At 43.1% G+C, this 25311-nt stretch overlaps 1 protein-coding gene across 2 annotated transcripts in view; it reads right to left on the reverse strand.

Annotated features, from left to right (window-relative positions):
• Nucleotides 1-25311, reverse strand: part of OXCT1 (3-oxoacid CoA-transferase 1) — a 172482-nt gene that overhangs the window by 33792 nt on the left and 113379 nt on the right. The window contains exon 14 of one of the 2 annotated variants that reach the window (XM_075540975.1): nucleotides 3868-3957. The exons of the other annotated variant lie outside the window; for it this stretch is intronic. Coding sequence (XP_075397090.1) covers nucleotides 3868-3957 — 90 coding nt within the window. The remainder of the gene's footprint in view (nucleotides 1-3867; nucleotides 3958-25311) is intronic. 2 annotated transcript variants of the gene reach the window in all.

The raw sequence follows: 25311 nt of genomic DNA on the forward strand, positions 1-25311 counted from the left end.
GCCTTGAAGTCCAGGACATGATGGGCTGTTGGAGAAGCGGATCACAAACAGCTGATGGGCTAAGCAGCAGCGTGGCCTTTACTCAAGGGCTCGAGGCAGAAACAGCCTCACTTTGGTTTAGAACTGGTCGCTCTGAGCCTGGTTGGCTTGATGACTTGAAAGGAGGCCCAGAGCAGAGCAGGAGTAAGGACATGCTTCAGATGCTACAACCCAGATCCAAGCAGGTAAGCCAAGGACCCGAATCTGGGCAAGGAGAGGGATTATAGTCACTAGTGTGCCTGGTCTAGGGCTAAGGGGCAAAAAGACACCTCAGTGCCTTCCCAGCCACAGGGCTGCGAGATCATCACTGCTCCAGTTGGGTCCAACAGGAGGAACGCTCTGTATTTCAAGGAAATGATGGGGATCCCGCCTGTGTAGGGGCTGCAGCTGTGGCAGCTGTGGGGCAGCCAGGGCAGGGCTGATCAGCAGAGAATTCCAGCCTAGAAATAAGGATGAGGAGCTACTGGGGAAGAAAAGTCAGAATTGGCACCAAGAACTTGGATAGTACCCAAGAAAGGTGCTGATGGTCACAAGGGCAGGGCCAAGGATGAAACTACGAGTCTTCCTAGAAAAAACCCACAAAGCCAGGGACAGGATATCCAGGGGCCTGTGTGGGTGGGGATGCTCCACATCACAAGTCTCTGCTTCAGTTGAGGCCTTTCTCAGAAGGGGGGAGGAGGGGCCCAGAAGGAGGATACAATCAGCTTTCTCTTTAAGGCTACTGAGAGAGTATACACATCACAGAGGCTCAAATCCCACTGACCCAAATTTGAGTGCCATGGACACAACTCCATGAAAGTGAGGCTGGGAAATGTTATCCTACGATGTATCTCCCTATCAGCACCTGGAGAATTCTAATATAAATGGGTATTAGAGGAAATGGGTACTAGGAGGTACAACTGGATACCCAGAATGCTTTTTTTTAAGCACTTTGCTGATGCCTGTCTCATAGAAGCAAGATATTTTTTTTTTATTGGGGAATGGGTAAAAAAGGGGTTAATCTGAAACCTGAACCTTTCAGGGAAAGGGCAGGTATGGGTAGCAGGTCTGTGCAGTGGTTTTCGTAGGAGGTGGCAGTATCATGCCAAGGAGCTGGACCAGCTCAAAGTAAACTCCTTGGTTTGGCCTCTTTAAAAGTGTCTTACCTGCCTGCATCTTTATCACTAACAAGATCCTGTATGCACGATGCCAACCATCATGCTTTGTACCCAGTAGAAACACATACTGTTATCCTGATGGGGTCAGGACAGGGCTGCCTGCCTGCTTAAGGAAGGAACATTCTGTTCTGTCGGCTAAGGGAATGGACAATGGGCCCTGAGAGGAGAAGCATGGGAAATGGGTAGCCTTGAGGTGAACACCAGCGAGCATCCTGAGTCAGAACTGTCGCCTGGATGAATCTGAAAGATCGTGACACGGAACCAGAGATGAGATAAAATTGGAAGGAAAATAAAAGATGACACCCAAAGAGTGACTAAGCAACCACTTAAAAAATTGCTTGATCATTTGCAGAGCTTAAAACCCACCCCACCCCCTTGACTGCGCCTTTAAAAATGAAGAACTCTCCCCCAGACAAGGTCCTCCTGCTTTCGCACTCTTCCTGGGGGACCTGGTTCCCAGGTATATGCTATCCATGCTTAAGGGGCCTTCTCCCTTCCATGGAAGAACTTGCTTCAATTCTTTTGAAGTGGCCCTGTGTTTAAATAAAACTTTATTGCTGTGTGAGTGGGGCTCAGCTCTGGCTCCTTACAAATCACACGGGTGGACCTTGTTAGCTTCCCCACTGATGACAACCCAGCGCTGCGCACCACAACGCTCTTCCTCTCTGTCCCACTTTTAAAGGGCAGAATAGAAGACAAGCCAAAGAGATGAAGGAGAGGCTGATGGGAGGAGGTGGCTGGACAGCAGAAACAAGAGCAGTTTTGCACGAAACCCTAGTACCTCCACATAAACGAAAACTCCCCTCACGATGCCAGTTTGGCCCCCATGCCCGGGACGTGTGCTACCTCCAGGGATGAGCTCCAGGGTAATGATGTACATCACCAGAGCAGCATGTGGGCAGCCAGGCTCCATGTTCCAGAAGCTGCTGGCCCCTGAACTGAAGGGAACTGCTGGCTGTAAAGATTCGCCAGTATTTCTTTTGGATTTAAACAAGCAAGCAAGCAAAAAAAAAAAAAAAAAAAAAAAAACCCGACCCAAAGAGCTTGCTTTCCAAAGGCAAGTAAAATTCTATTTAGAAACATCTGCAGCTGTATCCCAAGGGAGCAAGCTGGGAAGGGAGGAAAAGGCAGTCTGCACGCCAGCAGACAAGTCCTCCCACTTGCCCTTAGCACAAGGAAGGAGAGCATTCCTCTTATCTGGGTGATGCTTCAAGGAGTGCTGGGGACCCTTCCCCCAGGCTGTTCACCTTACAGAGAAAGCAGCAGAAGGAACTCGGAATGTCTCGGAGAACAGTCACTAACTGGAGAGGGAGTCTGACCCTTGACAAGACGCACTGGGGGCTATAGCAGCAAAGTGTGGTGAAGAAAACTGATGGTGCCCAGCTATCAAGTGGATAGTTACCTGGGGTCTTAAGCCTTGTATTCAAACAAACAGCCATTTAAGTGAGCCGCCAACTAAGTCCACACGGAAGGAGCACACCAGCCTCTGTGATCCAGAAGACGGCAATAGCAAAGTACAAGCAATAGGAAGGAAAAAGTATCAGGGCTTAAATTGTGAACACTCAATTTGTAGAAGGCTAAGGCGGACACCGGGAGCCCAAAATCCATCTGCAGAGTGTCTTGTCAGAGTAAGTCTCAGGTAGGTCCCCCCTTGTCATATAGGCAGGGAACTCAAACAGGGTTATATTGGAGATTATTGTAAGCTTGATTACAGTGAATAGAAGTACAGTACAATGTGATACTCCGTCAGTTGGCCTCCCTCTTGACCCAACCTGAATTTGTTCTAGGCTTAAATAATTGTTGTTTGTTCCAGGACAGAAATTTCTTCTCTGGTTTTTAAAATATTGCTCGTGGCCTTTTCTTTCTTACCCTTTATTTTTAACTTTATTTTATGTTTTCCTTTCTGTTTTTTATTGTTTCTGTTATGTTTCAGAGTTTACGAAGCACAGAAGGAATGGATTCATAGAGACAATAATTGGTTATCAGGGATAAGGGCGGGGGTGGAGGGAATTGGGGAGCAAATAATGAATGCAGAGGCGGGCAGGGAACACCAGAAATGATTGTGACGCTATATATACAATTCTTTTTAAAAGCGACTTAACTAAGGCAGTGTATGATCTATGAATTTTATATCAATAAAACTATGGGGGGGGGGAGATGTAACCTCTCGGACTAGATAAGAAGCTATAGTGTCCACTTGAATATAGTTGTTAACTCTCCATCCTGTTGTGCCCTACATATTGCACCAAGGTACCAACCACAATCATGTTGTAAAAACCTGCATCAAAACATCTCGGGGTTTTGGAAAAATAAGTATTTCCAAACTCTTTAAAAAAAATCATGTGTGTTGAAAACCAGTGGTATAGCTTAGGTATATAAACAAATAAATGCAATAAAATATTTTAAAATAAATTTCCTCATTGCCTTTGGGGACATTACGACCTTTGACCTTCAATCTGCATGCAAGGCAAAAATCCGAAGAACCTTATCATTGTTGGCCTCCCTGAAAGTTAACCCACCATTTATTCACACACTGACAACAGACATGACATGAAACCTTTCTCTTTGAAATGTCAGCACCCACTTGGATGAATCAGGAAAACAACAGCTGGGGTCAAGTGACCAAGGGTGTGGGCAGTGTCCAGAACGCCTCCTCCTGGGGGCTTGTTACCTTTGCAGAATGCTCCATGGTGACCACCACTTTGGTTTTGGGGCTGGACACCAAATCCATAGCACCGCCCATTCCCTTCACCATCTTCCCCTGCAAAACAGGACGAGAAATCAGGAAGGAACTCGGCATCCTTGACTTCTTCAGCAGGGAGGAGAGCAGAATTAAGTTACAGGATGAAAGTGTGACGGACCGCAAGTAAGGGGTGAAACGCATCGTCTTCCTCCGCACTTGAGGCATTGCTGGCCAAAGGCTCTGACCCGCAACGCTTTGTTATTACCCATCACTCTGTGCTTGCAGCTGAAGTTCAGATACACGTGCATGTCACTGGCATTCACTAAGTGCTACTACGAACTTGCACCAACCGTCTCGCACTGGAAGAAGTAAGGCCAGAGTGCTCCTTAGAGGCGAGGATGGCAACACTTTGTCTCGCACGCATTGGACACAGTGCCAGGAGACAGCAGTGTCCGGAGGGCATCATGTTTGGTTAAGTGGGGGGCAGGGAAAAGAAGGCCCCTGAGCGCTGGACTGGCACTGTGGCTCCCGCAAGGGGCTCAGGCATTGGAACAATCGGGAGGAGGGCGCAGGGCCAGGCAGGGTGTTCTCTTGTGCACGGGGTCACTGTGGGTCTGAGCCGACTGATGGCACCTAACAGCAACAACAAATACAACAACAACCATGAACTTATTTGGGTGAGGATGCATCAGCAACAAGACCATCGGCGGCTAGGACAAGTCATAATCACAGGACCCTTTCCAGAACTGTGGCTCATTATCAGTCCAAAAATATTAGACTGAAATCTACAGGCTCCCGACATCCACTTCTCCCTTCTCCAAACACATAATCAGCACCACCAAATTTTCGATTACAGACCCTTTCCGCGGCGCTCTGGGATTTCCTCCAGGTCACAACGCCATCAAGTAGTAGGCAGAGGCAACGATTGGCATTTTCCTGGCAGTGACTAATGTGAAAGGTGTATCTGCCTTTCTAGCCCTTGGCATTTATTTTGCTTTTAGAAAAACAAAGTTAAAATAAAAAACATTCTAGGCAAAAGCAGAAACAAGAGTTCTGAATATTTGCGTCACTGCTGTTCTATTTTAATCCTTTTTTATATCTTCATTCATTAAAAACCCACTAACCACCTTCTATGTGTCACGACACTTGAGTAATTCCCACAGTCGATTCTCCCTCTGGTTGGTTACTAAGCTCTGGGAAAAGCAACTGCTTCCAGAATGGATGATATACGTTCGTAATCAAGAATACTGACAAGAAATGTACCTGGCATTGAAAGCTCTGTCCAAGTTGTCTTGCCATTCTGCCAGTAAAATCTTACAGCGCTCTTGCTTCCTTCCCATTATTTCATAGTTATAAGAAAATACACAAAGACACACACACACACCTGACATTAAATCACCGTCTCAATCGCAGACGTTGAGAGAGATCCCTTGTGGCACTGGGGCCTAAGCATTGTTGTCAGCTATAACGTTAGAGGCTCAAAACCACACGCCACTCGTTAGGAGAAAACGAGTCTGCCTTCTCCCCTAACTATTTAGATTCTGACAAATCCTATTGGAGATGACAGTAAATTTGGTTGGGTTATACAAATCACAGGCATGAATGCTGGGGGTGAGGCAGAGGTGAAAATCTCTGTGGCATCTCTGCGGTCGGAGGCTGTCACCAAATGAAAAGGAAGTGGCTGGGGCGGGAGATGGAGGGTACAAAGCGAATTTGATTTTAAACGCATGAAATTTAGAAAGGTGTAATTTTATAATCCCGAGCAACACATGCAGCCTTAGTTATGTGCAAGTTTATTGAGTTAGGCAGTAGGGCATCATAGGTGTACATGGAATGCTGACACTGTCGTGGTATGAAATATGTATAGGTCTCATATGGAAGCAAAGACTGCCTACTCAAACTCCCAGCTGGCAGTCCTGGGTGATGAACTCCTGACAAACGCACAGTGGGTAGGAACAAACCAGCTCCCTCACTAACACCTACGGCCGTAAAATGGGCTCCATCGCGATGTTCATCAAAACATTATTTTTGTTAATTTCGTAGGATTGTGATAGAGATATCCTTTTTTTGTTTGTTTTGTTTTTTTTTTAAGAATATTTTCTCCTTTTTTAAAATCATTTTATCGGGGGCTTGAACAATTCTTATCACAATCCATATATACATCCATGTTTTTCAGAATATTTCATTCCTCCTGATGGAAGTTCACACAGCCCTGTGGGTTCCCAGTCAACAAATTCTACACCAAGTTCTCCCTGACACTGCTTACAGTCGCCAGGGTAGCTCATCTTCTCACTACTTCTGTACTGGGGGTTCCCTGTCCATTCATCTGTTTTTTTCTCTGCCCTCTAGACATTCTCAGCTTTGTTTTAATGTACTTGTTGTTTCATTTCATAAGTGATTTTTTAAAAAGATGTCCTAAACAAACAGAAAACCTCTACCATCAGCCAATTCTGACGCATTGCACCTCTACGTATGGTTTTTGAGATGGCCAATCTGTATGTGAGTGGACGGCCTTTCTCTCACAGAGTAACTGGTGGGCTTGATCTGCCAACCTTATGATTAGCAGTCTACCACTGAGCCCAGTGCTCCTGCAGTGCTGCTTAGAGACATCTTAGTGTACCTGGAACCTCTGATGTTTCTTCCGCATAGAAAGTGACACGTTTCTATAAGCACCATACCTGATTGTTCTGAGCTAGGTACACATTCAATTTAAGAACACACGGAGGAAAGGAACCCCGCTGCAGTCCTAGGACAGCGGCACCAGGCGTGTTTGACATTTTCAGAGCACTGAACGCCACTGAAGCATCCCCACAAGTCTCAAAGTCCTGAAAGTCCGAGACACAGCCAAGGACAGTCTGATTTGGAGGGTGCCCTTGCGAACTCGAACCTGGTGACGGAAAGAACTGGGGCAGTTGCTGAGACCGGACTGGAGTCTGAAGATTAAGTGCATCTTGTGCCCTACCAGCACTATTGTCTGTGCTTGTCCCCATGTTAACACGGGACTGCTGTTCACGACAACGTGTGCGTGCTGTGGAGATAAACACACGGCCACGTTTAGGGGTAATGAAGCTCCAGGCTGGCAATTCATATATATATATATATATATATATATATATATATATATGGAGAGAGAGAGAGAGAGAGAGAGAGAGAGAGAGAGAGAGAGAGAGAGAGAGAGAGAGAGAGAGAGAGAGAGACAGGATGAAGGCAAACTGGTAAAATGTTCACAGTTGGGGGTAGGTGAGCAAAATTGGTAAAATGTTAACATTTGAGGAATATGGGTAGAAGGGAAATTGTAGTTCTGGTTTAGTTTTTTTTGTTTAGTTTTACTGACATATAATTCACGTATCATACAAATGAATAGTTCAGTAATATCCCAAAGAGTTGTGTGATTGCCACCACAATCAATTCTAGAACATCTTTTTCGTACTGATTGTTCTTAGCTCCCTCCTTTTACCCAATCTCTCCTGTCCTCGCCCTAAGAAACTATTAGTCCAGTTACTGTCTCTACAGATTTACCCATCCTGGAGTCCATGTACAGAAAAGCAAACATCACCCCCCAAAAAAACCCAACACAACAATTACAAAATAACACTGAGAAATAACTCAATTGAAAAGAAACGTTTTCGGGTTTTTTCTCTCAATTTGAAATAATTGCAAATGAAAACATTTTGTAAAAAAATACTTTTAAAAAAGGGTTCTGAAACAGCTCTTTCATAAGATGTCTCCACCTGCTGAAGTCGGCTGTGCCGGCTTCTACACCACATCCCGAGGCAGACTGGCCCAGGGTGCTAAGTGCTAATGGACTCAGGGAAAAGCAAACACCAAGCAAGCATATTAAGACTAAACAAAACAAAACCCCTTGAATTAAAGATGTTTTCTTTAATTGGAATACAGCAGGGACAAATGTTGTTTCTGGTGACATAACGATCACAGAGGTAAAGGCTGATGACAGCCTCAGACAAGTCTGCCTGACGTCCCCGAGTCTGACTTACACACGTACGCCGCCGTCGGTTAGTTACCTAGAGCGCCTGCAGGGCAGAAACAGTGTGTTGGCAAGCAAACAAGGAGCTATAAAACACAGCGGAACCCCCATCTCTTTGCAAGAATATTCTCGCTTGACTCAGAGAGAGATTACATGGGTTCATGCTTTACTCCTAGCGCCCGTCTACAAGTGTGATAGCTAAAGTCAAATGTTTTTAGGAGTAAAAATGCACTAGATCAGATGCAGAGTATCTGAGCACCCTTGTTTTAACTCACTGCGTGAGGTTTTGATTTATTATGTGTTAACCAAAGCACGTGACATGCTGTCAGGAGAGAGCAGCCCTGGAGAAGGACATCATGCTTGGTAATGCAGGGGGCCAGCGAGCAAAAGTACAGAAGATTTGGGAAACCAGATAAAGTTCAATATTTCATATTTTAAAGGAATCTAGAGTAGAGTCAATCACCAAAGGAAGGCAATCAATTTTACCTTCACCAGCAGCATGGGTAGCAACACAACAAAACCCAACAAGAATGAGATTACACAGGGTGCGCCCAAAACCCCAAGGACGAGATGGAGCTAAGGCAGTGTTGTTGTTATTTGATGTGTTTCTCTCTGTGAAATCCAGGTTCGGTAACTCCAAAGTGACACTCACTGGATTCCTGGGGGTGTCATACCCTTGGGGGTCCGGCCGGGGAGGTCGAGAGCAATGGGGAGCCAATAACGATGAGTGCTAGAAAGAAGGAAATACTCTAAGACAGATTGTAGTGGCAACTACAGCTCTCCTTGGTGGAAACTAGCAAATTGTATGATATGTGAATTATATGCCAAACAATCTACTTTTCTTTTCATTACAATTTTCATAAACTTTTTGAAGCCCCTTCTCATATAAGATATATGAAACAAGTATGACATTGCCATTCAATCTAGTGCAGAAGGCATTCTTTTGGGATCCCACTATGTGCACTTCCCAGCATTCCCTAGGAGTTAGATGGCTATGTTCCTGCATTCTCACAATGGGAGAAGGGGAGGTGGGGGGGGGGAGTCTGCAACTCCCGGGCTCTGACACCTAACAGCCTGCTGTAGGTGACCACTGGTGTCCTCCTGGGGCAACGACACCCAGGTTGCCCTTGAAATACAGCTGAGCTTCTGAGAGCCTGGGTCCTTAAGTGACCATTAGCAGTAGCACTCAGAACCAACCCATTCTGTTCACGATGAGTGAAAAATAGATATGGAGGGTGGAAACTCTGATATTTAGAGGTTTATTTGTTGTAACAGCTAGCATGACTGATAAAATGATGTCCTGCTCAAATGAGTTGGCTGCCCTAAAGAGGGAAAATTCAGTGTAATTGGAGCTAACTAGCAAAGCTGCCGGGGCCCCGGTGGTATAGTGGTTACGTGTTGGGCTGAGACCCACTTGGCCAGCAGTTCAAAACCACCATCAGCCCCTTGGGAGAAAGACTGGGCTTTCTACTCCCTGAGGCAGATCCAGGCTCAGACACGCTGGCAGTGAGTTTGGGGTTTGGGGGAGTAAAGCTGCAAGGGGCCCTGGAGGCAGAGCGGTTAACAACTCAATCACTAACCAGAAGGTCGATCGTTCAACCCACCAGCTCCCCGGGAGGAGAAAGACACGGCTATTTGCGTCCATAAAGATTACAGTCTTGGAAACCGTATGGGTTCCCAGTTCTGCTTTGATCCAGAGGTCAGAATCAACCAGAGAGCAAAGGGTTATTCACAAGCCCAACCAAGGCAGGGGGAAGGTCTGAAAGGGCTCCGCCAGGGCAGGCCAGGGGGCAGCTACAGCAATTCGTCGTTACCCGTATGTCCTACGCAGCAGCTGAGATGAGGTTGCTGGGTGCCTGCAGTTCACGCCACTCACCATGTACAACCTAACAGCACAGTGGCCAGTCCTGGGCCAGTCTCACAGTCACGGTGCGGCTGAGCCCACTGCTGCAGCCACCGTGTCGATCCTGCTCAGTGAGGGCCTTCCTCTTTTCCACTGACCCTCCACTTGACCAAGCATGGTGTCTTGTTCCAGGGACTGGTCTCTCCAAATAACATGGCAAAGTCTCACATTCTTTGCTTCTAAAGAAGGTTCTGCCAAGAACACTGGCAGTCCATCGTCCTTTCAGTAGTTGGCACACCAGCACCATCATTCAAAGGCATCCTTCTTCTGCAGTCCTTCTTATGTCTTGTCAAATAGCGCACTGCACTGGGTCAAGTTGGCTGCGAGACGCTGATTTTCAGTGTAGATGCCACTTTCTGGGCGAAGGTGCGCCCCCGTCCACAGGCATATGCCCCACTTGCATTCAGAAGTTGGACAGTGAATAAGGATCAAAATTGCACAGAGGCTTAATTAATGCATTTGTCAAATGAGTACGTGGGTGAGCAAATGGAATAGTGATATAGTTTAAAGAACAGCTGAAAATTAATACTGGCCCCACCACCAAACCCCCAAACCAGCATCCAACTCAACATGCAAAGCAAGCTATAAAAAAACAAACAGGGAAATTAGTGGACTATAAATACACCTTTAAATGAAACACAGGGGGAAGTGATATTTGGGGGAAGGAGGCCTATGGCAAAGAAGAGATTCTGAACGTGATTGACATGACAGGGGAACACAGAATGTGGCTGTCTTGAAAATCTCATCGGCAAAGAGATTTGTTGAATCATGCGGCTTTGGTTCTGAGATACATTCCATTCTGACGAGCAGAATGGAAAGATGATCGCAAGATGCTCATCTCATGACTAACTCTTCCTTTCGCAGTTACAGATTGACCCCGATAGCCAGTGGGACAAGAACATCACAGCAAAGTGAGCTAGAAAGGGTGCATGATCCATCAAGACCCAGGTAAGCAACCTTTACAGAAAGATACAGACTCAGATATTACCCTCCACGCACAACTGCCCATATCATCCGCAACTATTTATTCAGGGTTTATCATAAGCCAGGTACTGAGGCAGGCATTGGGAACTTTTGTAAAGTGAAGATGATTGAGTCTGCTTTAGCTTAGGGAATGCATTTCATTTAAAATGCCTCCTTTATATATAGATTTAACTACTTTGATCCAATATTCCAAGACCAAGATTCTAATGAAAGTACAAAGGAGCACCGATAAGAAGGTCAAACTGTGTCAGAGTACACAGTGTACGGACTCAAAAACTATCATTCTACTTCTAAACAGGACCTTTCAGGGTGATGTTCAGAGGACTTTATTAAATGATACAATCAGTATAGTTAAGTTCTGTGAAATTCTACTTAAAAGAGACCCTAACACAAATGAAAACTCATTCTTGCTATCACCTTTATCACCAGAATTAATAATAATGATTCAGATTTGCTCCCTTTGAATATTGTGGTCTTTAGCGAGAAACCATTTATACTTTATAGAAAGAAATTTAAAGCATTTTAAGTACTGCTATATACCCTACTAGAAAGATGTGAATCAACATTAAATTATCAATGGCATGGTTTATTCATGAAATAGAGGTGACAGGGATTTTTACTTAATATTAAATCCCAGAACATTAAATGTTCAGCTCATTCCAGATACAAGTGTTGCTTTCTCTGTGTCTGCTATGTATTACTGAAAAGAAAAAAAGGAGTTCTGAGAAAGAAAGGCACCTTTAAAGGTGCTCCCAGTGAAAGAATAGAAGGGAAAGCAAAGAAACATAATATTAACATTTGTTTAAAGTCAGAGAAACAAGCTATAAGTCTTGTCTTTTTTAGCAAAAATAAAAGAATTCAGTTTGCCTTAGTTTAGCGAAGTCACAACAAAGTTTCATAGGCACATTTTTATGCATGATATGTTGGTTTTCAAAACTGAGAAAAACGTGATTTTCTTTCCAAAGATGAATTACACTTCCCAGGACAGGTGAATTCATCATGTAAAACAACTACTATGGGGCCCGAAATATGATTATGTTCTCTATTGCTTGGTAAATTAACAAAATTGCTGCAACAAATATGAGTGATCAATCATAATGGAAGCTAAACAAAGCACGCCAGACAGCGGGATTCGACAGATACGCTCACAATTTCATTTCAGTAAGCACTTTTGTTCCGGTTGTCCCAGAAACCTTGTTTCATCAATTTCCCCTTAAATCCAATTTCTTCATCCTCTCCTCTCGAGGGCTCCTCTCTGCTTATTCCTCAACCCACGGAAATCTGTTTTCTGCCCTCGAAGTGGGATCTGTACTCAGTAACGTCTCCAATATTCAATCACCTTTTTCAGCAGGTACCTTGTAGGTAAACTTTACTGGGTTGTTACACTCTTTTCTACTTTCGCGTTGAGAAATTCTCCACCTCTGTGGACTTCTGTGGGACAACACTCTTCCTAGCATCATTATCCCCACATCACCTCTGTGTGTGCTGGCCGATTTCGGAGCTCTCTGCTCAGGCCACTGCTCGCTCTACTTGTTCTCCATGAATGTCGTCATCTGCGCTCATGACATAACCCAAGCCGCCACCTCAGATAACTCCCACTGCCATGTTTCCAGGTCTGAGCTTTCCTCTGTGTTTAATATTTCAATATCTACAAGTATCCAAGTCACCCTGTGGCATACTTCATTAGCTGAGTCCCCAAATCATTTCCTCGGGTGAATAAGGTTGGTCGAGGGAATAAGTCCTTGCAATGACAAGTGGGTCAAAGTGATGCACAGAATTCCCAGGACTGGACCTGGGAATACAATTTCCCACTTCTGCTGTGGACTTGAAACCCCTAGATTGAAATAATGTAGTCCAAAGATGGAAGGAACTGCTGCGTGGAGGAGAGGTGTCTGCCAGTCATACGCACTCATGCTGAAGCCAAAAGAACAGCTTCCACTACATGATTACACTTCAACTCACGGGGCTCGGCTTCTACACGGGTCAGTGGCATGAATGGATGTCATCTGGTCAAGCCCGACTAACAAGAGGAGGAAATCTCATGAAGCCTGACATGAGTTAATAGCAAAGTGGGTTTGAGATGCATGGGAAGACATTCCAGAAGACATGGTGCGACGTGCCTTCCAGAAATGTAGTATTAGTAATGCTATGGATGGCAGAGAAGACTGCGCTTTGTATGAAAATGACAGCAGTGATGGTGATGACGGCGATCTCAGTGAGGGCAGCGTCTATGATGACCTCACACCAGCTGAAGCTCTGCATTGGGATACGGATGATGAGGAGGAATCTAGTATTGAAGGATTTTAACTCTTTACATTTTAGCTTGGTTGCTGATTAAGCTCAGGGAATAGTACTCTTAAGGTATCATTGTTGATATCTTATTATTTTTGTTGAACCTATTTTCCACTTACTGTGCTGGTTTACTAATGTTAAATGAGTTGTTGTCCTTTTATTTAAAATAAATATTTAAATACATTACCCCACTGATGTCTCAATTTTTAGTAATTTTATTTCATTTGTTTTGATTATTGAAACTCACAAATAGCTTCTGCATTTCCTGCCCTAGGCTTACACTTGAGTCAATCAGTTTTTCTGGTTTCCCAGGTAATAATTAGGTACCTCGGATTTTACTCGGGTTGGCTTCTATTCGAGTATATACGGTAAGCATCTTTTTCAAGGCATATACGGTCCATCAGCTAATTTCCTATCTCAGTTAGTAGCCTTCTACCCCAAGATTCAAGTCAGGAATTCCCTTGACTCTTGCCTTTCCCTCATAAACCATTTCTAATAAATTAGGAACTCAATCATGAATAACTCTAATTTTTCCAATATATTGTTTGAACTTTTATCTTTTTTATTCCCAACCATTGTATTGACCTATGATCCATATATCATACAGTTCAATCACATCAGGAAGAGTTGTACAATCACCACTATCATCAGTTGTAGAACATTTTCTTCATTCTTGCACTTATAGTTATGACCTCCCTATTTCTTCCAGCTTTCCTGCCATACTTTCAAGGGGCCATTTATCTAGTTAGCGTCTCTAAAAATTAACCTGTATTGGATTTCAAATGCATTGTGAAACATGAAAATATTAGGAATATATTAAAACAAAGAAAAACTAGTAAAAATAATAAAGTGAAACAGATATAAAACTTAATCAAAAGGAAGCACAAAATATTAAAAACTAGAATAAATTTAATGGTTCATAAATAAGATCAAATGACCAATGATAAATTTTAACCTTACTGCACCTGCAACAATCCACTTTCCAATGTGTTCTGTGAGGCTATTCACATGCCTGGTCCATGGCCAGAAGGGATCCACCAGGGCTTAAGCCACATGTATTTCCCCTTGACTTTTTTGGGAACATACTGAAACAGCTTTAAAATGGGTATACATGGAGATCAAATGATAACATATTAGATTATTTTCAGTACATGTCTGTTTAAATAAACTAAATCTCACCTCCACGCAAAAGTTTCAAAAAATATAGAATCAGAAAACAAGTCTTTATTCGGGAGGCTGAGCCAAGCTTACGACTTTATCAAGAGAGAAAAGAGCACCCAGAGGAGAAAAAACAAAACAAACCCAAAGCTAGGAAGCAATGTGAGGACATGGCAAAGACCCTGGAGGCGGCCCGGGAGAGAGGCAGGGGGCCAAGCGCCCAGGGCCGGCTCAGGTTTGCCTGGCGTGTTAATGACCCCTTCCCTTATCCACTTTGGGACCAATTCCAAAGGGCTCCAGGAATGATTAAGGAGAAATAAGCCAGAGAAAGGGTGGAGGAAATTGAGACCCCAAAGTATATGCACTTAACCCTTCATAAAGGTTCTGATTCCAAATCTGAACATGCTACAAGGCAGCCATTAATTTGTAATTTGGTCCCTTGGCTGCTGCTTCCCCATCAACCCCTGTCTTTCCGTTTCCTCCCACACACACATTGTCATCTCCAGTGGGAGCAGCCTCTCGGCACACTTAACCTAAGGCAAATGAACACTGCCCCAAGAGTGACAGAAACAAGATGTTAAACTGAAGCTTCACTTTGAAATCGGCAAAGTGGAAGTCCCCTGTCTGGCAGCTCCCAGGTCCTACTCCTGTGCCCAGAGTGGAGTAGAGACACTATATTTCTGCGTCTGATGGACATGTGTCGAAGGACATGTGATCCTTTTATATTCTCTTCAGTTCTGAATACTAAATAATTATCATTCAATAGTTATCACAATAAACTTCCTTTTTCTCTTTACTTTTTTCAAAGTGAGGAGATACCGCTTCTAAGGTACTCAGAGAAGTCATAAGAACATTAATACCTGAACCATTAAACACTGAGTGAACATTTACCTAATATTTATTAGATGAAATAGCAGCCATTGAACAGCAATTGAATAGTTAGTAATAAGCTATCATGTTCTCAAGACTACATGAAATCAAGAATGAAAATTCTAATGCTAAGGCTGACACTACTATTTGCATTCAAAAATTCCAGTACCCTTGGTCATTACCCAAAGGTAATATAACCAAGATGAATTACTGAAACCCAAATGAAGGCTGAGCATGATAGTGGAAAAAGAGGAAAGTAAAAGGAAATAGAGGAAAAAGCTAGGAGGGAAAGGGCATATATAAAGGTACAGATAAAGGCATGTACATATGTAAATATATGTATACATGAGGATATGGAAATAGATCTATGTGCATAGCATATATTTATAGATTTAGTATTAAGGTAGCAGATGGACATTGGGCCTCCACTCAAGTACTCCTTCAATGCAATAATACTTTGCTCTATTAAACTGGCATTCCATGATGCTCACCTTCCCGACACAATCGCTGAAGACAAAGCGGATGCATAAGTAAATGTGGTGAAGAAACCTAATGGTGCCCGGCTATCAAAAGATATGAGTCTGGGGTCTTAAAGGCTTGAAGGTAAACAAGCAGCCATCTAGGTCAGAAGCAACAAAGTCTGCATGGAAGAAGCACACGAGCCCGTGCAATCACAAGGTATCAAAGGGATCATGTATCAGGCATCATCAGAACAAAAAATCATATTGTGAATGTGGGAGAGTGGGGTTTGGAGACCCAAAGCCCATCTGTAGGCAATTGGACATCCCCTTATGGAAGGGTCGTGGGAGGAGACCAGCCAGTCAGGGTGCGATGGAGCAACGATGAAACATACAACTTTCCTCTAGTTCCTAAATGCTTCCTCCTCACCCACCCCCACTATCATGAACCCAATTCTACCTTACAAATCTGGCTAGACCAGAGGATGTACACTGGCACAGATAGGAACTGGAAACACAGGGAATCCAGGACAAAGGGTCCTTTCAGGACCAGTGGTGAGAGTGGCGATACTGGGAGGGTGGAAGGAGGGGTTGTTGGAAAGGGGTGAACAATTACAAGGATCTATATATAACCTCCTCCCTGGGGGATGGACAACAGAAAAGTGGGTGAAGGGAGACGTCGAACAGTGTAAGATATGACAAAATAATAATTTATAAATTATCAAGGGTTCATGAGGGAGTGGGGAGCAGGGAGGAAGGGGGAAAAATGAGGAGCTGATGCCAGGGGCTTAAGTGGAGAGCAAATGATTTGAGAATGATGAGGGTGACGAATGTAAAAATGTGCTTTACACTATTGATGTGATAGGAGTTGTATGATTTTAAAAATTTTTTCAGTAAACCCACTACCCTTAAAATGGCAAAACAAGAAATTCTATTATAATTCGATTAACTACAATAGCACTAATGCTAGACATTAAAAATATATTTATAGACCCACATTCATTAAATGCATCGGTGTCATTTTAACTATGCGATCACACACACACACACACACACACACACGAGCCTCCAAAAGCTTGTGGGAAAATAGAAGTGAGAGCTAATTGAATTTGCCCACAAACTTTTGAAGCCCCTCCTTGTATACAGATACAGATACACACACAAACACACACACACACACTGACAAATATTCAATTCTTTGATAAGCATGATATATTTCCTAATTCAAGAATATATGAAAATTTAAAAAAATAATTTATGAGAATGAAAATTTGCTTTGGGGAAACTGTATCTGAGTGAATAAAAATGCTAACATTTCTTCAATATGTTGCTCACTATAAGTGAGACATGATGAAACAAAATGTCCCCAGGAAAGGAAAATTATTTTATGATGATGATCAGAATATTTACTCTCTAGCTAGAATTCATTCAGCATATGATCATCCATGTAGGTTAAAAATGCCACAGATTTTTTTAAAAAGCCACAAATAGGTTTGGCTCCTAAAAACATCAATGAACTTCAAGTACAAAGATTGAGTTCAGCGCCTATTTATTAACCATTCCGAGTCTCTGATTTTCCATAACTATGGATACCATTCATTGATTAAAAATGGGAATATTATTTCACGCATAAAATCTCATAAGAAAATCCCAATGCATGTTAAATTGATTGTAGGTCATAACTCCAGCATCAGTTGGGAAATTAATGAGCATTTATTAAATTCATAGCATGAAGTAAGGAACAATCTATTTTCTCTTGCTAATGCACAATTAAGGTGTGGTTGAATTTCTTTTTGATTATGAATGAGTCATGTTGCATACATTAACTTCTTCGGAGAAGTTCTGATTTCTCTGCTTACTGGAACGACAGAACAGAGAGAAACTCAATTTTCATCGAATCTATTCATAATTCTGCAGAGATGCAAATAAACCCTTAAGCAATCTGGGGTGGTGGTGGTGAGTTCATTGGTTCCTGGAGAAGTTTTGGACAGTGAAAAAGAGGAAGACACTCCAGGAGAGGTACTGAGCCAGGGGCTGCTATAATGGCTCAGACACAGAAATGACGGGGAGGGGACACAGGCCTGGCAGAGTCCCGCGGTGACGGCCGCAGGCGGCTGTGAGTCAAAGGCTGACTCAACAGCATCTAACAAGGAGAAGCACTGCAGCATCGGGTCCTGGGCATCATCCAGACAGAGGATGAAGCACAGTATTTAAAAATACGTGCATAAGCGGTTTTCTGCTTACCTAGCCTTGTCCTCCCATTGGGTCAGAAAGAGAAACACATGACAACTGCTTGACATGGCCCACCGGGGACCACGTGTTGGACTGACAGGCACAGTAGTTTCACATGGCCAGTTCACCCTGGTGTTCTAGGGGTGGGGGACATTCTTTAAAGGCTTCATTACTTTTAGGCTATTCTTTAAAAATCGCAAGAAGAATGACAGCTGATACACACATGGAAAGTAACTATTAACCATTTGTATGTGTCTGCATGTACTAAAATATATCACTCTTCTCAGCAATTCATTCACGTAGAATGTGAAATGATTTCTGATTCTTTTGGAAACAGGAAATAGCCCCTGGCAGCACTTTTACTCTCTGAGTCCTCGGGGCGAGTTTAGGTTGGCTGGGAGAAGAGGTCAGGCATGACAGGTAAGGTGTGAGCGGTGTGAGCAGCAGGCAGGGGAGAAACAGAGTGTGAGAGGTTGGATCTGAAAGGTCTGTAAAGAGAAGCAGGGAGCGAGAACCAGAACCAGTGGCCACCAGGGCTCCTAGCTATCACACTCCTGGCAAGCCTCTCACACCGCTGTTGGCGAGTCTTTAAATTATTTTCTATTGTGCAAGTTGAAGGCTGCAAAACTCTAATCCAAAGACTGTCCCTCCCTCCCTCAGGACTGGGACGCCTGTGGACTCTTCTGGTGAGGAGACAAGGAGACCAGTATGAAGTCTGAGCCCTAAAAGAACATGTTTATGCAACAGGCCCACTTTGAGCGTGAAAAAGAATTTACAGAGCCATGTCCCTGGCACGCTTGGGGGGTGGGGGTGGAGAGGTACTGTGTGTGTGTGTGTGTGTGCTGGGATTTCTAACATCTCAAGCACTGGGCTGAAGATCAAAACTCAGAGCTTCCATCTGAGAAAAACACAGTGGAAATTAAGAATGGTACAAGAAATGGAGTAGGTTAGAATAATAGATATTTTTTAAAAGACTCACATTAAGAAAAATTGAGAGGCCGTTTATTTCTACCATCTTACAGCTTTAAGCCAACGGTGTCAGAGGAAGTGTAGGGCAGAGGAGGGGAACGGTGTGAGAAGTGATAAAGAAAAGTGAGCGCTCTTTGGAGAACAGTGGCATGTTAACACACACACACACACACACACACACACACACACAGGAAAACATTTTTGGTGACAATCTGGTCATTATAAGCAAAATACTGAGACTGGAATAAAAGAGACAAAATGCACGGCCATCAGGTTAACTGAATGCAGACATCTTGAGATGGTTTGTAAGCTGTGAACCTTCAGTGGGGCTTACGGCCTCTCCAAACAAGAGGACCTGGTGGGTTTGAACTGCTAGACTCGCAGTTAGAAAGGGGGCTTCAACAAGTGTGTGGACAATGAAAAGATCACAGAATTTTTCACAAGCTTTTGGAAATCTCCTCAAATATATTCATTTCACTTGGTTCCTCGTGTCATTGTTGTAGAATATCTGTAGAGGGGCCTTCCCCGTCTGCCACTTTGGATCCTGTTATATATTGTTTTTGAAGTGAAATACAAAAAAATATCAAAAGAGAGACGTCTATACATATGAACTTAACTCATTTCTTGATAAACCAGAGTTCTAACTCCTGCACTTCAAAAGTGATCTTTTATTTAAGATCTTAATGGTTTAAAAGCCATCTATAAATACCATAATACTAGGGCTAGTTGTTACCTCCATTACACAAAGCCATATTCAAAATCACTATGTAAATAAAAACTTGATTATTTCAGATTTATTTAAATAGGGCACCTAGTTTGATGTACATTTTAAAGATGCTTGATGTGGAATAGGCCATAAATTATTCATACATACATTCAGGTTGAAGTTAAAGGAAATTAAAATGAGTCCACAAAAGCAAATAATATGACCTTCAGTATATCCCATCTGAATGTGGAGGAAATCTCAAGAACAGATTTGAATCGCTGAACATTACTGACAAAAAACATGACGAGTTTGGGGATGACATCAAGAACATCATAAATGAAAGCAGAAGGCCATTTAAAAACACAAGAAAGAAACGAAGAACAAAATGTGTGCCAGGAAGACTGAAACTTTCTCTAGATCACAGAGCAGCCGAAGCAAATGGAAGAAAGAATGAAGTAAAGGAACTGAACGGAAACTTTCAAACGGCAGCTTCAGCAGACAGAATATTATAGTAAAATACACAAAGACGTCGAGGCAGACAACAAAAAAGGAAGACTGCCTTCAACATATCTTAAGCTGAAAGAACTGAAGACAAACCTCAGGCCTAGAGTTGCAGCATTGAAAGATTCTACATGAAAAATATTGAACAATGCAGGAAGCATCGAAAGCAAATGGAAACAATACAGCCATTGCACCAAAATGAACTGGTCAACATTGCACCAGTTCAGGAGGTCATAAATGAGCAGGAACCAATGGTCGGGAAGGAAGAAATATCAAGCACACAACGCATTAGTCAAAAACAAGCCTCCAGGAATTGATGGAATACCAATTAAAATGTTTCAACAACTTGACGAAGCACTGGAAGAATTCACTAGCCAATGCCAAAAAATCTGGAAGACACGTACCTGGCCAACTGACTGTGAGAGATTCAAATCTGTACCCATTCCACATAAGGGTGGCCAACAGAATGAACAAATTATAGAAGAGTTTTAAAGGCAATTCAACACTGCTTGCAGCAGTACAGAGACTGCCGGAAATCCAAGCTGCATTCAGCAAAGGATGTGCATTGAAGGATTTCATTACTAATGTCAGCTGGATCATGGGTGAAATCAGAGCATCCTACAAAGATGTTTCCTTGGGTTTTGACTGTGCGAGCGTACTCAACTGTGTGGATCACAACAAACTATCAAAAGCACTGAAAAGAATGGGAATTCCAAAACACTTCATTGTGGTCATGTGGAACATGACCATGGACCAGGAGGTAATCGTTACATAAAACAAGGGACTACCGGGTGGTTTAAAATTAGGAAAGGTGTGGATTAGAGTTGCATCATTTCACCATATTCATTCGGTCTATGCGGTGAGCTGGTGATACTAGATGCTGAACTACATGAAGTAGAAAACAAATCAGGATGAACTCTCTGGTGTCACAGGAAAGGTCTAGAAGCAACGAGACCCCAATAGTAACAAACACATGCAGCACTCTAATTCTGCTCTCTACCTACCATTCTCAAATGTAAGAAAGCAAGCCAAAAAAAACAGGCTCTTAGGAAAACAGCTAACTGTAAAGCCAATGAAAATGTAAGATGAGCATGGAGCACCCTCTGTTACTAGAAAAGGGAAGTGTGCAGATGACAGAAGGGAGGATGTCATCAGGACCAAACTGTCAATGGCCAAAGCTGGAACCATTTGAGCCAAAAAATAATAAGGCATTGTGTTATAACTCAACACATGAAATAAAAATAAATCCAAACTAATATAAATAAATGACTAAATAAAGAAGTCTGCCTTCTGGACGAATTCCAAATAACATCTGATACAGCCTCCTCTAAAAACTAGGAGTTTAATTCTACATTCTCACCACACCTTTGAGGAGGGGCTTGATTCCAAAGTATAAAGTAGGAAAGGGGGGACAATATTAACTATCCAATGAAAAGCCTTAGACAAGTGATCAAAGTAAACATCACAAAGGGATGCCACGTGGCTATCGTGTAGCAAAGACATGAAGTGACGAGAGAGGTACTCTGCAGTATCTCTTCCAAAATTTCATCTCAGCCTGTCTTGGGGGGAAATCAGTACATCAGCCTCGGGGACCGTCTACAGTACTCCTCAAAGTGAGAGCGATTGATACCGATGAAGGGAAGACTGAGCAACAGTCACTGACCAGAGGAGGCCGGGAAAAGATGACAACAAATGGGCTGACAATAGCCTAGATCAAAGCCTAGAACAGGAAAGAGGGCACAACAGAAAACCTGGCAAAATGCAAACAGAATAAGGAGTTCAATTGAAAGCCCACTCACCTCACTGACTCTGAGTTTATTCCGAGCATGGTGACCCTGTGCCGGTAAAGCACCAGCCTGGAGCTCTGGGTTTTGATGACTACACTGTGGTACCGGAAGATTATATAAACCAAGGGGATTAGAACTCTCCGTACTCTCTGCAGCTTTTACCGTATACCTACAATTATTTCACAATCAACAGTTCTGAAAAAACATGCACTTATGGCTTGCTTGTGTATGTGTGTGTGTGTTTTCAGTCAAAATTCAACAAGACAGAGATTCTTTGGTTTCCCACTGGGAAGACCTCTCTAAACATGCTGAGTATATGGCTAAAAGATTTGACAAAATCCAATTCTTCAGAAAAAACTGATTTTCCATCAAGTAAGTGGATCTGTCATTTGCTTTCAAATCCTCACTGAAGTTCATTCCTTCGCAGCATTCGACATTTATTAATACAAAGTAAACTGGCTAACAGGTATGTGTTAGTACCTAGATAAACAACGAGAAGGAAAATTATGGGTATTTGCTTTATTTTTTCTTAAGTTTCCTACCATCTAGGCCGTTGTTATTTTGACAAGCTCGTCCTTATGCTAGATACTTTATTTCTAAGGTAAGGTGTGTGTCTTTTAATCAAACACAGTGGCAAAAACCCTTCAAAGCAATGTCTCCTGCCACGTATTACAGATTTTAAAAATTACAAGTACAGACTGTAGAAATTCTATACACAATTACTTTTTAAAAAATCATTGTTCAAAACTGATGAGCTTATCGCCTTATACCCACAACAATAGTTCAATATTTTAAAAACCGAGAACAATCAATGTTGGAGAAGATGCAAAGAGATTGAGATCATTATATGTGGCTGATGGGCTTGTAAATATACAACCATGGTGGAAAGCGGTGTGGCACTTGGAAAAGACATACTGTATGACCAAGCAATACCTTTGCTGGCCATGCGCCCCAAAGAAGCAAGAGACAGAACATACACAGATGTATGTTCTTCCATGTTCACTGCAGCATAGTCCACAATAGCAAGAAGCTGGAAACCGCCTAAAGGCTCAACTGTGGAAGACTGGATCAAGAAAGGCAGGTACAGACACACAATGGAATACTGTACATCCCTAAAAACCAGTGATGAAACCAGCAAACACCTCAGGGCAGGGAGGGGTCTGGAAATCTTGATGCCGAGTGAAGGTCATCAATCACAAAAGGACACATGTGGGAGGAGCCCACTGCTATAATGATAAACACCAAGACGAAGGTACCGTCTGCTCTCAGGTCATGTAACCGTCTAATCCCGTCTCCCAATCGACAAGAAAGAGAGCCTGTCCAGTGGCCCCCTTTCTGTGTACATCATAAAACCTTGGACAGAGGAAACCTCGCCCCAGTTGAGTCAGTGTCTCAAGACGAGCTGAGAGGGAGAAGACCATTTGGACAGTGACTCCGACATGAATGATAAGCAAACCTTGCTGGAAACCCAGGTCCAGAGGAGGGGAGAGGGGCCTGTATGCCTCGGAGGAAGGGGTTGCACATCTGTTGGGAGGCAAGCCAGGTGGGGCAATAGTCCCTTAGGAAAAAATGCTTAACCATGGTTACATATTTGGCTGCTCACCCAAAGGTCGGTAGTTTGAAACCACCCGCCACTACAGGGGAGAAAGGCAAGGTTTTCTACTCCCATAAAGAGTTACAATCTAGGAAACACACAGGAACACCTTTACCTTGTCCAATAGGGTCACTGTGAGTCCGAACGGACTCAACGGCAGTGAGCTTTGAAGGGCAGACTACATCCAGCAGTGTGTTTCTAATTGGATGCTTTTGACCCTAGTTTCCATCCAGTCCTGGGCCGAACAGGTCGTGTGCTATCGACTACTGGGTCTTCAGACTGTGCTTTCAAGGAATAGAACATCCTCCATAGGCCACAGCACGCTTCATTTGATGTGGGAACCCCATTAAGCAAACTGCTATTTACCCCAGAGTCACCTGTAGAAGATTGAAGGAACTGACCCACGACCTTGGGCTGTAGCCTGAAGTGCCCCCGGGGAAGCAGCAGCAGATGGCGGCTCTCCCAAGGTTGTCAACTGGTGGTCACTGAGCTTGGGTTTGGATCGCTCCCATTGTAGGTGCCAGGGGCTAACCATGTATTTGCTATTTTCGTGCTGTCCTTGCTTTTTCTCACGATAGGGATCAGTTCTGCCTTTGTGAACGTGAGTTACCGAAAGTTGTGCCCTATCCCCATCCCTCATTGCTTGTGTAAATGAGGTCCAGTCTCTTAAGGGCTTAATCTGTACAAGTAATAATTCATGTCGTGTAGCCTGAAGATCGCCTGTGCTTATATGACTTCCTTTTCTCAACCGTGTTTTAAATTCTCTATCACTTGCTAAATTAATGACACTACCAACAGAATTACTTATGCCTCAGGGAGATGATTTATAATGTTCTCTATCATAAAATGTTAATGACGTGACCCAGAGACACATATACATCATAAGGTATGTGGATTTGGGACTTGCACTTAATTCTAGCCTATTAGGTCTGATGACATGGCCTCACTAGATATTCACCCTCATGAAGAGATCACTGAAGATAACGGTACTATATCAAAATATGTTGAAGAAATAAAATGGCGCTCGGCTATCACAAAGGCTAGCATCAAGATCTTAAAGGTTTGCCTTTGAACCGCAGCCATCTGAGTGAATCATTAACTAAGTCGAAATGGAAGAAGCACAGCAGCCTGCGAGATCCCAGGGCTGTAAATAATCAAATCCAAGTCCAAAGGCAGGAACGGTATCAGGCTGCGATGATGATAACCCAGTTTTCAGAAGGTTATGAATGATGGCAGGAGCCCAAAACTCTTTTCCAGGATCCCCACATGAATTAAGCATCCAATGGATCGCCTTCGGATCATAATTCAGGGATGCGAATAGACTTGCTATCAGACAGAGAGCATTGTAAAATCTACTTCGGCAGATGCCTCAAAAATTAACTGCCATCAAGTCAGTGCTGACTCACAGTGATGACTTGGTGAGCTGCTAACTGCAAGGTCAGCCAGCTCCACAGGAGCAAGACGAGGCTTTCTGCTCCTATAAAGAGCTAGAGTCTCAGAAACTCACAAGGGCATTCCTACCGTGTCCTACAAGGTCACTATGGAAGATGCCGTTAGGTTAAAATGCAGTACCTTATCATTAATCTCCTTTTTGACCCATTCTAAAGTCGTTTCACTTCAGTTTTAATATTCTCTGCTTTCTGTTCTATTGAGGTTTTTCGGTTGTGATTTGTCCTGCTTGTTTGTTTGTTTGCTTCCTGTTTGTGTTGTGTATGATTTTCTGCATATGAAATCCAGAACAGGTAAATCTAGAGATACAGTAGCTGTATTAATAATTACCTAAGGGCATGAAGGGAGCGGCTGAGGGAAAAAGAGGAGCTGAGGACAATGAGCATAAGAATTAAATGCTCTATCCTTGATGGTGGCGATGACTGCACAACTCTTTTCAACATGATTAAATGATTACATCGTGTGATGTGTGAGGTACATGCCGACAAAGCCATTTTAAATTTTGAGGTTAGTTTTTCATTGTAAGCCGTAACCTGTCCGTATC

This window comes from Tenrec ecaudatus, chromosome 2 (assembly GCF_050624435.1).
Source record: "Tenrec ecaudatus isolate mTenEca1 chromosome 2, mTenEca1.hap1, whole genome shotgun sequence".
NCBI lineage: Eukaryota > Metazoa > Chordata > Mammalia > Afrosoricida > Tenrecidae > Tenrec > Tenrec ecaudatus.